The sequence below is a fragment of the Chrysemys picta genome, chromosome 3 (genome assembly GCF_011386835.1).
Source record: "Chrysemys picta bellii isolate R12L10 chromosome 3, ASM1138683v2, whole genome shotgun sequence".
Taxonomy (NCBI): domain Eukaryota; kingdom Metazoa; phylum Chordata; order Testudines; family Emydidae; genus Chrysemys; species Chrysemys picta.
The window spans coordinates 26,749,745-26,762,024 of NC_088793.1; the positions used below are offsets into that span (position 1 = coordinate 26,749,745).

Here is a 12,280-nt window from a genome sequence, read left to right on the forward strand (position 1 = left end):
CTGCTTCTATGAAGACCTACTTCTCTGGAATTCTGTATTGTGAGGGAACTGAGGGACAGATGGGTCTGCTCTGTCCTTTATTCTCTGGGGTGAGAGCATTTAGTATGGGGTGCATGCACACCAAGAGTGAAGTTCATGTGAACAACACATCTCAAAGAACCACACTTACTGTAAGGTAAATAACTGTTCTTTCTTGAAATTGAATTGTGTGGAGCTTTTGTAGAGGGGGGGAGATAATATAACAAAAACGCTGTAGATCCTTCCCCTTTCTACCTTTCCAGTGGTTTTGGGGTATTGGCTGTAGAGTAACAAGTTAACTGCAGTGTATAACTAAAGTTTAAATTATTGCTTTTTAAAAAATAGCTGAAGATGCTTTGCAGTAAATACCTACTTGGTGCGTTTTTTGAGGTCTAAGGAAGTGGATCTAACTTTTCTAATATATGTTATGGTAGAGCAATTGAGACATCACAGCTAAGGCTGCATTCTGTTGTGCTCTTAAAATGGGAGTTCAACCTCAAAGACAGTGCATCTGTCCCAATTTTTAGTATATAATTTCTGACTAAAGCTTGCATTTTGTGAGGATTTTCAAGAAAATCAGTTAATTTTGTCCCCAAAATAAATTCACATTCTCAATCTCAATTTTTTGTTTCAAAATGACAAATTACAGAAAGTCAAAAAAAATGTACCTTTTTGGTTTTGTTGGACTCTCTAGAGTTGTTAAAATATTTTGTAAATTAACAACAACAACAAAAATTAGTGGTCTTTGTCATAATTGAATCCTTCTGCACAACAGTTGGCCGGGGGAGATGAAGATTTATAATTATCATGTAGCTGCTGGTTTCTCAAAGAAAGGACCTCTTGTGACACACTTATGGCTGAACAGTTTTCACGATGACCAGGATCCTCTGTGCAATAGCTATTGATTTATTGAAAACTAAGAGCTCCATAAAACTGCTGCAGCCTCTTTGATAAAGCAGTTGATACTGCATCAAGGATCTTGTTCTTTGTGAAATCATTCAGCCAGCACAGGAGCCCCTGGGCTTCATGAAAGCAACCACTACCAATCTCAAAGATCCTGTTCTTTGTCAAACTGTTCAGCTGGCTTAAAAGTTCCTCTGCTGAACCAACAGGAGAGTTTCACAGAAAATGGGATCTATGACAAAGCAACAGGAACTTTGACAAATACTAGGCTCTTCATGAAAGTGCCTTTCTGGCTCAGGAGCAGATATTGTTGTTCATGAAAGTAGCCATTTCTGCATTGGAGAGCCTTTCTTAATCTAAAAAAGTGGGAAATTAATAACCAAAAGCACTATGGTGTGTGAGAGTTAAGGTTGTAGATTTTACATCCAATGCAAAACCACTAAAGCAAGCAAGGAAAAGTTAAGGCCTTTAACAGTTCGTACTTTCTACTCCTCTATCCACACTTCACAACTAAAATAACCACCTTACCACACAAAGCATCACAACTTCAACTGTGCCGCAATAGAAATGCCAACATTCCAACAAACCCTTCTCCAAACATTGAATGAATGTGTTCTCCCTCACAACCTCCTCCTCCCCCCCAGAACTGTGAATAATGGATAGTAGTGGGGGTAAGTCTGGGAAATTGGTGATAGATGGCTACCATCCATACTAAAGTAAAATTTAATTGTTGAGTGTTTTAGTAATGGGGTGTATGTGTGTCTGGACGGAGGAGTATGTACTTTTAGATGTTTTGATTAATTTCCTTGCTTTTGTGGTTCTATTAGGTATGTTATGTATGCAACCTTAACACATAGAACAAAGGAATTGTGTGTATGTATTATATTATTAAAATGAAGCAGTAATTAAATATTAATTAAGATTCCACTCTTTCATTTCTGTTGTGGGATCTTTGACTCTAAATCTGTTCACCTTTTTATGTATATTATTTTTAAAGATCACTGATCTGGTGTTTATTTGCATAATTTATCCAAAAAGGTGCCTTACTTTACGATGCAAGTTCTATTTTAACTTCTTATTATGTCAGCGATCTTACTCTGGAAAAATGAGTTTTGACCACAAGAATGAAACACTTTCAATAACAGTAAGTCACTTTGTATTTTCTTTATTAATACCTTACCAAAAGTTATGTTTGATGTTAAACTTTGGAATTTTTAACCCTTCAGAAATTCTGTTCAGGTATCTTTTTGTATTTCAGTTACTTGGCATTTACTAATGCAGATTTTTGCATGAAAACAAAATATCTGGTTTCTGTCAACTTACTTTACTATTTTCTGTTCTCCATCTGAAGTCATACAGTATAATCTTCTGATATTACAATTAGTGTGAATTGATTATCCTGTAAGAGGATGCAGGTGCAGAAAAAAACAAGATGAGCAGATGAGCTGTTACAGGAATAGATATCTAAATGTAAATTTAAAATGTGAAGATGTAGTAAATGTATAATTGGTCAGCATTGTTCCAGACTTACAGTCCAACTTTTCAAACGGTGATTAGGAAAATGAAAACAAGAGAAGTCATGGTATATTACAGCAGTGTCCAGTAAATTTTACCTGATATTTACAATTAGTAATTTGTCATTTGATGTCATCCCACCTTAGTGTGGTTAGTTTCTCTAACTAGACTTGCACAATTTTTCAGACCCTTTAACAGGTGAAGACCAATTATATATTTTTTAAAAAACCGATATAAATTACTTGTGATCAAAATGTTTTTCTTCAGATAGGAGAAGTATGGGATAAGGTACAAAACTTGCATAGCATTTCAAATTCTTGCAACATACAACACTATCTTTAACCAAAAGAAAAAAAAGGCAATTCATTATTTCTGCTGCTCAGATGCATCAAGCCCCTCTCTTGGGTCCCCTTGGTTTGATTCCTGTCCTGTTGACATATTGTGGAGAGTGATTCAACACCTATATTTGTCTTGAAAGGTAAAAAAAGGAAGAAACAAATTATGAAATACACTTTGTTTAAAGAATTTACCAGCAAACACATTTTATGTTTAACGGTATATTTTGTTACAATATCTTTTTTTTATTTTTTTCAAGCACTTCAGAATAAAATATATATATATATATATAGATACCACAAGGTGTCATTGTAATCCAAGGAACAAAGAACTGTTACCCTGTTTCATGTATTCATACAGAGGGGCTATTCCTTGTTAAAATACCAGTAGTGATATAGTTAGCTGCAGTTCTAGGATCGTTCGTGTTTGACAGAAACATAACTACACTGGGTGATGAGTTTAACAGTTATAAAAATAGGGAATTAAAGACATCATAGGCTGAGTTATTGGTTTAAATTAAATCTGTTCCATTTTTATTTGGGCAAAGCAGTGGGACAGTAGACTTGCAACTAACTCTTACAAAATTGTGTGTGATTTGAACTATTTTAGTTTCATTGAGATATACATATACACTGAAATATACAAACTTACTGTGTTGCTACATATATATTCATATTCATGTTCATGTTTAATATTTGTAAATTTAAATCTTGTATGAAAAGATTACAGTTGTGCTTCTTATGCAAGTATCTATCGTGATCTACTAATTAAATGAATGTCTTAACTTAATTCAAGGTCCAGCCTGGAGATATAAACAAAGCTGCTCTAAATGACATGAGATCTCTATCAGGAGGTGAACGTTCTTTCTCAACAGTTTGTTTCATTCTTTCTTTGTGGTCCATTGCTGAATCTCCTTTCAGATGCTTGGATGAATTTGATGTCTTCATGGTAAGTATAAATTTGAACTACGTCTTCCAGTTTTGCTGTATAAACTACCAAAGTAATTAAGTGGAGATCATTGGAAAGTTGAAAGACTATGGTAGAACCTACTAACATTTTCCCTCTATAATGCTAATTAGAGAATACAGTAACTTTACGCTCTGGTTTTCTAAGTTGGTAACCAGAAATAAGGCGCTTGTATGTGTAAATAAGTCTGACTACTTTAAAATATAAGTTGAGTTAATGAGTGAACTCAGAAATATAACTTCCACATAACTTGCTCTTCTGGATCTTAACATTTTCCCCAGTCCATAATTGTCTGCATAACATCGCTGAGTTTCCTCAGAGATCTGCTAAGAAAACTCTGGTCCTAGCTCATGCCCTCACTTCATCAGTGTACAGTTTTGCCTTCACAGTTAGAACAAGTATAGCAGTTTAGCTCAATGTTGCTTCTTGGAAACATGAAGTAGGTTTACGTCCCTCTCCACGCTTATGCACCAGAGTTCTTCCAAAGCTATTGAAACACAGATGAATTAGTATCAAAATACCAATACAAACTCATATCTTCTAACTCGATTTATAAAGAATTTATATAGGAAAACCCTATACAGCACCTTTCTATCAAAGAATGCCTTTGTGGAGATCAGGCAGTCCGCTTTGTAGTGTGTGTTCAACTTGTCAGTGGAGAACCAAGTGGTTGCCGTTCATATTTCCTCTGTTATAGCTGATAACCTCTCTGACCGGGATATGATCATGGATTATGTTGAGGATGGGCATTTATGGCTTCAGGACCTTGCATGATAGATACATTTTATGTGTTGGTTATACAATATATCATAAATCTGGACAGGGAGGATACAGATACTCTGCAATGTATGCACCTCAAACATAAATGCCAACTTCCTACCCGATTTGGGGTTTTGTGATATAATTCAGCTGTTCTTTGAACATTGTTCTTATGCCAGAGTCTCTCTTTGGACCCTTGAGAGTCCTAAAAACAAACAAACAAATCTAGAAAATTCCAGTGAGAAACTTTATTGAAAGAACTTTAAGGTTGCATGGTGAAGTGATCAGGACAGCAATAGGTAACAACACCACTGTGCATGTGCATTACAATACCGTGTTTAATTTCATGGTCATATTCTGGTTTTCAAATACAATATACATGCACATTTTTCTGCAACTTTGTATGGTCCATTTGTGTAATTGACAGCAAGGAGGCAGGTCTTTGTAGGAGTCTGTGCTTTGTTCATTGTGCATGTTGTATATAAGTGACTACCAAGCACTCTCAAGTGTATGCTGAGTGGTGCATGATAGCATAAGGAGCTATGCACGTATCCAAAGTAGTAGAAAAAGGTCTGATGTATTAAGATATAGTATGTGAGTGTGTAGTTGAAGGCTGTATCCTAGTACACATATGCAAAGGGATAGTGCTGATGACCAGCGCACAGACTCTGTTCACTTCCTGAATTTTAGTGCTTGACTGTAACCTTAATGTTCTCTTGATGTAGATTTTTTTTGATGGAATTTCAATGTACGTGTTTTAGTTAATTAGATAATTGTGTTAGCAAAATATCTCCAAACTTAATTTAGTTTTTGCAGGTGGTTATATTAATAGCTTGTCTGTACAGTAATGCAAGACAATAAACATATATTATAAATATCAGTAACTGGTCAATCCTCTGCTTTTAGGACATGGTTAATAGAAGAATTGCAATGGACATGATGCTCAAGATGGCAGATTCTCAACGTCATCGACAATTTATTTTGCTCACCCCACAGAGCATGAGGTAATCATTTTTCCTTAAACTTCCTAGCTCAAAAAGTGCACTAGAAATGTTAAATAGATATGTAAGAAAGAAGGCAATAGACGTTTTTCACAGTATATATGCCTAGAATATCAGCATCCAAAGCATTCTTAAATGGCCACCATGATGATTTGGGGATTTTAAGTAGTATTTGTTCACTTCCCTACCCCACTCTCCTTCAACGATTTCAAGCTTCAAGATACTATGGTCACTCTTATTTAGGGTACATCTTCACTATGAGATAGGGTGTGATTCCCAGCTCACATAGACATACACTAGCTCTCATCTTAGCCAGTACACTAAAACATAGCAGTGTAGCTGTGGTAGCATGGGTAGCGGCAGCAGTGACACTGTGCTAGCTGCCCCGAGTGCAAACCCTACTTGAATCCCATGGGTACGTAGCTGGAGCTGCCAGTCTGGGCTGGTGCTGCCTGTGCTACTACAGCTACACTGCTACTTTGGCATGCAAGCTCAGATGAGAGCTAGCACTAGTATGTCTACACAAGCTGGGAATCAGACCCCAAGCTTATAGTGTAGATGTTGCCTTAGTGTCTTCACTACACTAGCTCTCTGAACCATTTCCCGTGTTACTTAAAATTAATTCAAAGTAACCTCTCCTCTGTATGTTCCAGAACAAACTATTCCAAGGAGTAATTTGCTTAAGATATCAAACTTTCTCCAAACTGTTTTACTGTTACAGTAAACCATTTTATCTGGAGTAATCGTTCTCTATTGTTATCTCTTATTATTTTAGTAGATTTTGTTGCTTATCTCTTGCAACATGTTGACTTGTTCACTCATTCAGAAGCTGTTAATACACCCCTACTATTATTAATATTATGGACTGGATTTTGTAGCTACACATATTCTGTCCTTAGAAATTTTCATTTGATATCCAATGTAATTGTAGTATTCCTCCACCTTGGTGACCAGGTTTCTTCCCTATATTTACTCCTGGGGGAATTCTGTGCCACTGCGCAATGCAGAATTTTGCAGAAATTAACATGCACACAGAATTTCCTTTCCTCCACAGAAATGGACTGCAGTGCTGCTAGCCACCACTAGGGGCTGCTGGACCTGGCAGAGGCCAGCTCGCACATAGAAGATACTGCCGGGGGGAGGGAGCCAGAGGGTTCCTGGCAACTGCAGTTCCCAGCTATCTCTGAGGGAAGGAGAGGGCATCACACAGGAAACTCTGTGCAAGCCTGGCACTGAGCATCAGGCTGGTTCTCCCTCTGGATCCCTAGGCTCTGGGGGAGTGAAAGGGATGTCTGGCCGGGGGGGGGGGGGGGGGGGGTGGCTGTGGCTGGGCTCTGGGGGAGGGAGAGGGGTGTCTGGGCAGGGGGAGCCCCAGAGCTGGGCTCTGGGGGAGGGGAAGTGTGGGTATCTGGGCAAGGGGGGGGGCAGGGCTGGGCTCTGGGGGGGAGGGAGGGTGTGTGGGCATCTGGGCAACGGGGGGCCCTGCAGCTGGGCTCTGGGGGGGAGGGCGTGCAGGTATCTGGGCTTTGGGGGAGGGAGGTGGTGTGGATATCAGGGCGGGGGGGGGCGCGCAGCTGGGCTCTGGGAGGGTAAAGGGGTGTGGGTATCTGGGCCCGGAGGGGCCTGTGGCTGAGCTCTGGGGGGGAAGGGTTGTGGGTGTCTGGCCCTCCGGCTGGGCTCTGAGGGGAGATGGGGCCAGAGAAACAGGAACTGGGTTGTCATAGGGGTTTCATTAACTTTCTACTCCTGGGGGAAATTTTGTGTCTCTCTGTATTGTTACAAACATATTTGCTGACAGGTACTTTGAAATAAATTACCAAAATAATTGAAACTGGTGTGATTATGTAGCGTTATCTTGACAAATGCAATTTGCAGAATTTTAAAATATTGTGCGCAGAATTTTTAATATTTTGGTGCAGAATGCCCCCAGGAGTACTATACAGTTTGATGGCCAGGAATTACTGATTATTTTTGTGCCACAGTGTCTCAGAAATGCTGTTATGTCTAAGTGAGTCAACAGTGATCTGTTTCCATGCATCCTTATGTAAAATCGTTTAGGAAAGAGTGGCTGTTGTATCTCCACCTCTTAGAGTCTGTAGGTTTGAGCTTGATTCTCATTAAATATCTAGAAGGCCCTTTTGAGTTTTCTATTAGAGCACCCTCCTGGCTTCAATCAGATCAGTCAGGAGGGTAGATTGACTACAAGCCCCTCCTTATTTGGTGGTTACTAGCCACACTGGTGCCAATAAAGATGTCTGCTCCTTATGTTCATGAACCATGGGGACCTGGTTTTGTGCCTGGCCCTTTTGCAAGGACCCAAGAGACAGGTGTGGAATACTGCTTGCACCATCTCCCCGTAATCTATGCAGCTATGTGAGGTGAGGTACAATCTGTCCCTGAAGATGAGGATAGCATACTTGGGTCACTGGAAAACTAATGATTAAATATATACTGGACATGGTAATTTAAAAAAAAAAAAAATTCCTACTTCGGGAAATGGAGAGTAGATATGATATGAAATACAATTGATGCCAGTCTTAGTGTCTGTCGCTCTGAATAATGTGAGCAGAAATAAAAGTTACATAGCTCAGAAAAAACAGGGAATGTTTTTATCACAAGAATGTGCCTGAGGTGGAACACAGAGCAAGTTTGCTGTAGTTGTTTTTGTTTTTTAAAAGACATTTAGGATTTAAGAATATAATTAAAGTCCCCACAAACCCAGCTCAAGATAATTTAGTGTAAGGTCACCTAGTAATGTTATAACCCAGGAAAAGGAAATACGGTAGTGTATATCTAAAAGAGATCACAAACTTAATCTAATCAAACTAGGTAGCTATAAGAAAAATGTCGACATACAGGGAAGGTTTGTGATTGGTTTGTGGGTTTTTTCCATAAATACAGGGGACTCTTCTTTCCCATGCATAATCAGTATTTAGAATAAGTAAAATCACATCATAAAAAGTCAAAGTTAGTATTAATAAGGGCATTTTACAATGCTAATAACTTTTTTGAATATGGAATGTGAACCCTCAAGAAGTCACCAGAAGATATGGATGGAATTAAAGCCTTTACATTGAAATTTATGTTTTATATATGTCTTGGTATTAATTTAGGAGGAGAATAGAATTATATTCTGTCTTAATATTTTAAAAAAGCAAATACCTTTCTGAGTAATTTATGAAGCTATATTTAGTTAGGAATTCACCATTTGATTGTATTATTCTAGGTACTGTTTCATACATTTAAGTGAAGTATTATGAAGTCTGATTTTACATTTTGTTAAAGTATATGCATTTAATTGCAGTATTAATATGGAAGAACACTAATATAATGGAAACAAAAGTACAAAGAAAGTACAATTAAGCTATTTTGTTGGAACAGCCTCTAGCCCACAATTTAAAGCCTGGATGCTGCATTCACATATGTGCATAACTGCACTTAGGTTGAGTTGTGTGAGTGAGCGTTTGCAGCATCAGGATCTAAGGTAAATGTAAACTTTAAGGGGTGTTTGAGCACTAATTTTATTTCTCTTGGAGTTTGTTCTTTTAGTTTAAAATTCCATTTATATAATTTATACAGTCTAGATTTTAAAATTTTGGGGTTGGAATAAAAATGGTATTAATTGTTGCATAAACTATTATAGAGTTCACAGCTCAAGGTAAAGGCCATGGGTTAACGTTATGGACATATTGAAGTCTGTGGAAACTTGGCTATTCACTTCAGTAAGGCCAGAATTTCACTCCATGTTACTGTTTTATATGATCAAAGAAAAATTGCTGTCATATAAGGCAAACAGGTAATGGAGAGTCGAATTGGCAGAAACATTAACTCATTCACAAGGGTCATTATTTAAATTGTGTGTTTTGTTTCTAGTTCCCTACCCACGAGTGGCCTTATTCGGATCCTCCGAATGCAAGACCCTGAAAGAGGACAAACAACGCTGAATTTTCAACGTAAACATCAAGAAGAGGAAGAAGACTAAAATTAATAAATACCTTTGACACATTAATATGCTATCCCTAATGTTCAGGTTTTTATAGTAGAAATGTATATAATTTATATGTCTGTAAGATTACTAAGGGCTTGTTTACACACATGGTGTGCGCTGTAGGGGTCGGATTTCTAAAGCACACTAATTGGTCTGTTTATACCCTGCTGGTACATACTAAAATTTCCCTAATGCACTTCACTCCACAGCCTGTGTAGACAAACTCATACTTTCTTCTTATTGCAGGTTAAGAGAATTCAATTGAAGGATATTTCTAATACAGGAGAGAGTTCCTTTATATTTTATAGAGAAATAATTTGTGTAAGGAAAATGTAAATGAAGTGTGTAATTTTAGTAAAACTACAATTTAGTTAAAAATATATATATCCAGTCTGGTTCACTGGAAAAAATTTAATGAAAATGTTCATTTTGATTAACTTATTTTTAAACTGCCAACTACTGGATATTAAAACATAAAATATACTCTTTTGGCTTTTCTGAAAAAAATTAAATATATTTTGTATAATTATGCTAGAGAAAAATCATTTAAAAAAACTTTAAAAACTGATAAGTAGTAATGTGTGTGTGTATATATATATACACACGCACACACACACATATATATTTAAAAATAAAAAAAATGTCCAAGTACATTTAAATTCTTCTAGGTTTGTATTTTTCAACACTATTCAAGAAGGTTTTAAAATGTAACGTAAAATATATTAAATTTTCAAGACTGGATTTTGCTGTTCAGTGTATCCAGGACAGGATCATTTTGCTATCAGGCAGTATCTGTGATTTGTTTTGCTTGTATTAACTGTGTTTACATATTTAGCTGTGGAAATATCATCTGCAATATTTTTCCTTGTTACATTTAAGAACAGAACCACTTATAAATGAAAGTGTAACAAAACAATAAGTTCTTCGAGTGCTTGTTCATGTCAATTCCAATTCGGTGTGCGAGCGTGAGTGCACGGCACCTGGAAAATTTTTCCCCTAGCAGTATCCGTCAGGTCGGTACAGACACCCCCTGGCGTGGCGCCATCATGGCACTCAATATAGGATCTTACCGACCTGCCATCCCCTCAGTTCCTTCTTACTGCCAGAGACAGCTGGAACTTCCCCTTGCTCTTGTTGTGATAATTTGGCAGTCTTTATACACAACAGACCTGTTTATGCGCAAATCCGCTTAAAGCCCGGTAGCACCATGCCTCCCAGTTCTACCTATTTAACACGTGAGACTCGTTAACACACAGTACAGAAACTTGCTATGTCGCGCTACAGATTTGCTCACTGACTCACTGACATAGAAATTGACAGGAAGTGCGGAGCGGAAATGTGTTGTATGTCTTTACCGATATTAGTGAAGACGTATCATGCACGCTTAGTCATTGTCACGCTAGAGAGATCTATAATATATAGTAGTTATATAGTAATATATATATACTACATTAGAAAATTTTAACTGTAGGCCTAATATAATGGCAGAGGGCAAGCGTCAGTGTTCCTACACTGTAGAAGAAAAGCTAGCTGCAATAGATTGAGTAAATAGCAGAGAAACCCAGATCAAAGTTTCAAAAGATATTGGGATTGCCGAATCTACTCTCCGAGGATGGCTTTGTACAAAATATCGATTCTGCCACGGGGCTTAAGCGAAAATGTGTGCGCCATTCAGCAAAACTCACAATAGACAAAGCCATGCGCACATGGTTTGCTCAGGAAAGGCTGAAAAGGAATGCCGCTAAGTGGACCAATTCTTCAAGCCCAAGCGACAAAATTTGGAAATTTAAGGGGGGATGAATCATTCCAAGCCAGCAAGGGGTTTATAAGTCGTTGTAAAAAGCGTCAAGGCGTAGCGCAAGTATAGATTTCTGGAGAAAGCTGATGAATCGGCCACGAACGTGTTTCCCGATGAGTTAAAATGTTAATAGGTTGCATTTCTTATTCTTTTCTAGCATACTGTATATTAATGACTGGTTTGTATTAGGGCATTAAACTTCATAAGAAAGAAAAAAAAATGCGAGCCAGAAAGAGCAGAAAATAACTGCGTTTTTTTCTAAGTGAATCATAGACACTTTTTTCAGCATGGCCCTCTTAACCCGTGGTCCGTTAACTTGCGGTCATGATGGCTTGATTCCTGACATCGACGCATAAACGGGTCTGTACTGTATAGTTCTTCGAGTGCTTGCTCATGTGTATTCCACAGTAGCTGCGTGCTCGCCACGTGCACTGGTGCCGGAAGTCCTTTCCTCAGCAGTACCCGTAGGGGGAGTGCTGCTGCGACCCCTGGAGTGGCGCCTCTATAATGCACTATAAGGGGAGCCGTGCGCTCCCCCCACCCTCAGTTCCTTCTTGCCGCCAGTGACGGTGCATCAAAACTACTCGCTCCAGCTTTGCTGCAGCTCATCCCAGAACTTGTTCATTGTTAGTAGTACCTGTATTAGTTAGTTTATTAAAAGTTCCAGTTTAGTTAGCTAGTTTTTGGGCCGGGGCATGCCCCTGGGCCCCAGGGTTTAAATCATGCGAGTCTTGCAGGTGCTCAATGCCCAGAAGTGACCCGCACACAGACTGTCTCCTCTATCTGGGCGAAACTCACATCAGCAACCGCTGCAAGATCTGTAGGTCCTTTAAACCCAGGACGAAAAAAAAGGGAGACATTAGACTTTGGGCTCTTCTCATGGAGTCGGCACTGGCTCCAACCCTGGTATGCCGAGTGGAATTGGCACCGGACACTTTGTCTTTGGCGCGCGGCGATCTCCCGGCACCTTCGGGTGGCCAGGGACCGTTCCCCATC

The 12,280-nt window shown here is 38.6% G+C and overlaps 1 protein-coding gene across 4 annotated transcripts in view; it reads left to right on the plus strand.

Moving 5' to 3' along the window:
- Window positions 1-10,399, plus strand: part of SMC6 (structural maintenance of chromosomes 6) — a 90,929-nt gene extending 80,530 nt beyond the window's left edge. For all 4 annotated transcript variants that reach the window (XR_010599399.1, XM_065587648.1, XM_005293076.5 and 1 more), the window contains 4 exons: window positions 1,960-2,065; window positions 3,568-3,720; window positions 5,404-5,501; window positions 9,372-10,399. Coding sequence is in view for 3 of the 4 variants with exons in the window: in XM_065587648.1 (XP_065443720.1) it covers window positions 1,960-2,065; window positions 3,568-3,720; window positions 5,404-5,501; window positions 9,372-9,480 (466 nt within the window). In the remaining variant the exon portion in view is untranslated. The remainder of the gene's footprint in view (window positions 1-1,959; window positions 2,066-3,567; window positions 3,721-5,403; window positions 5,502-9,371) is intronic.
- Window positions 10,400-12,280: the final 1,881 nt, after the last annotated feature.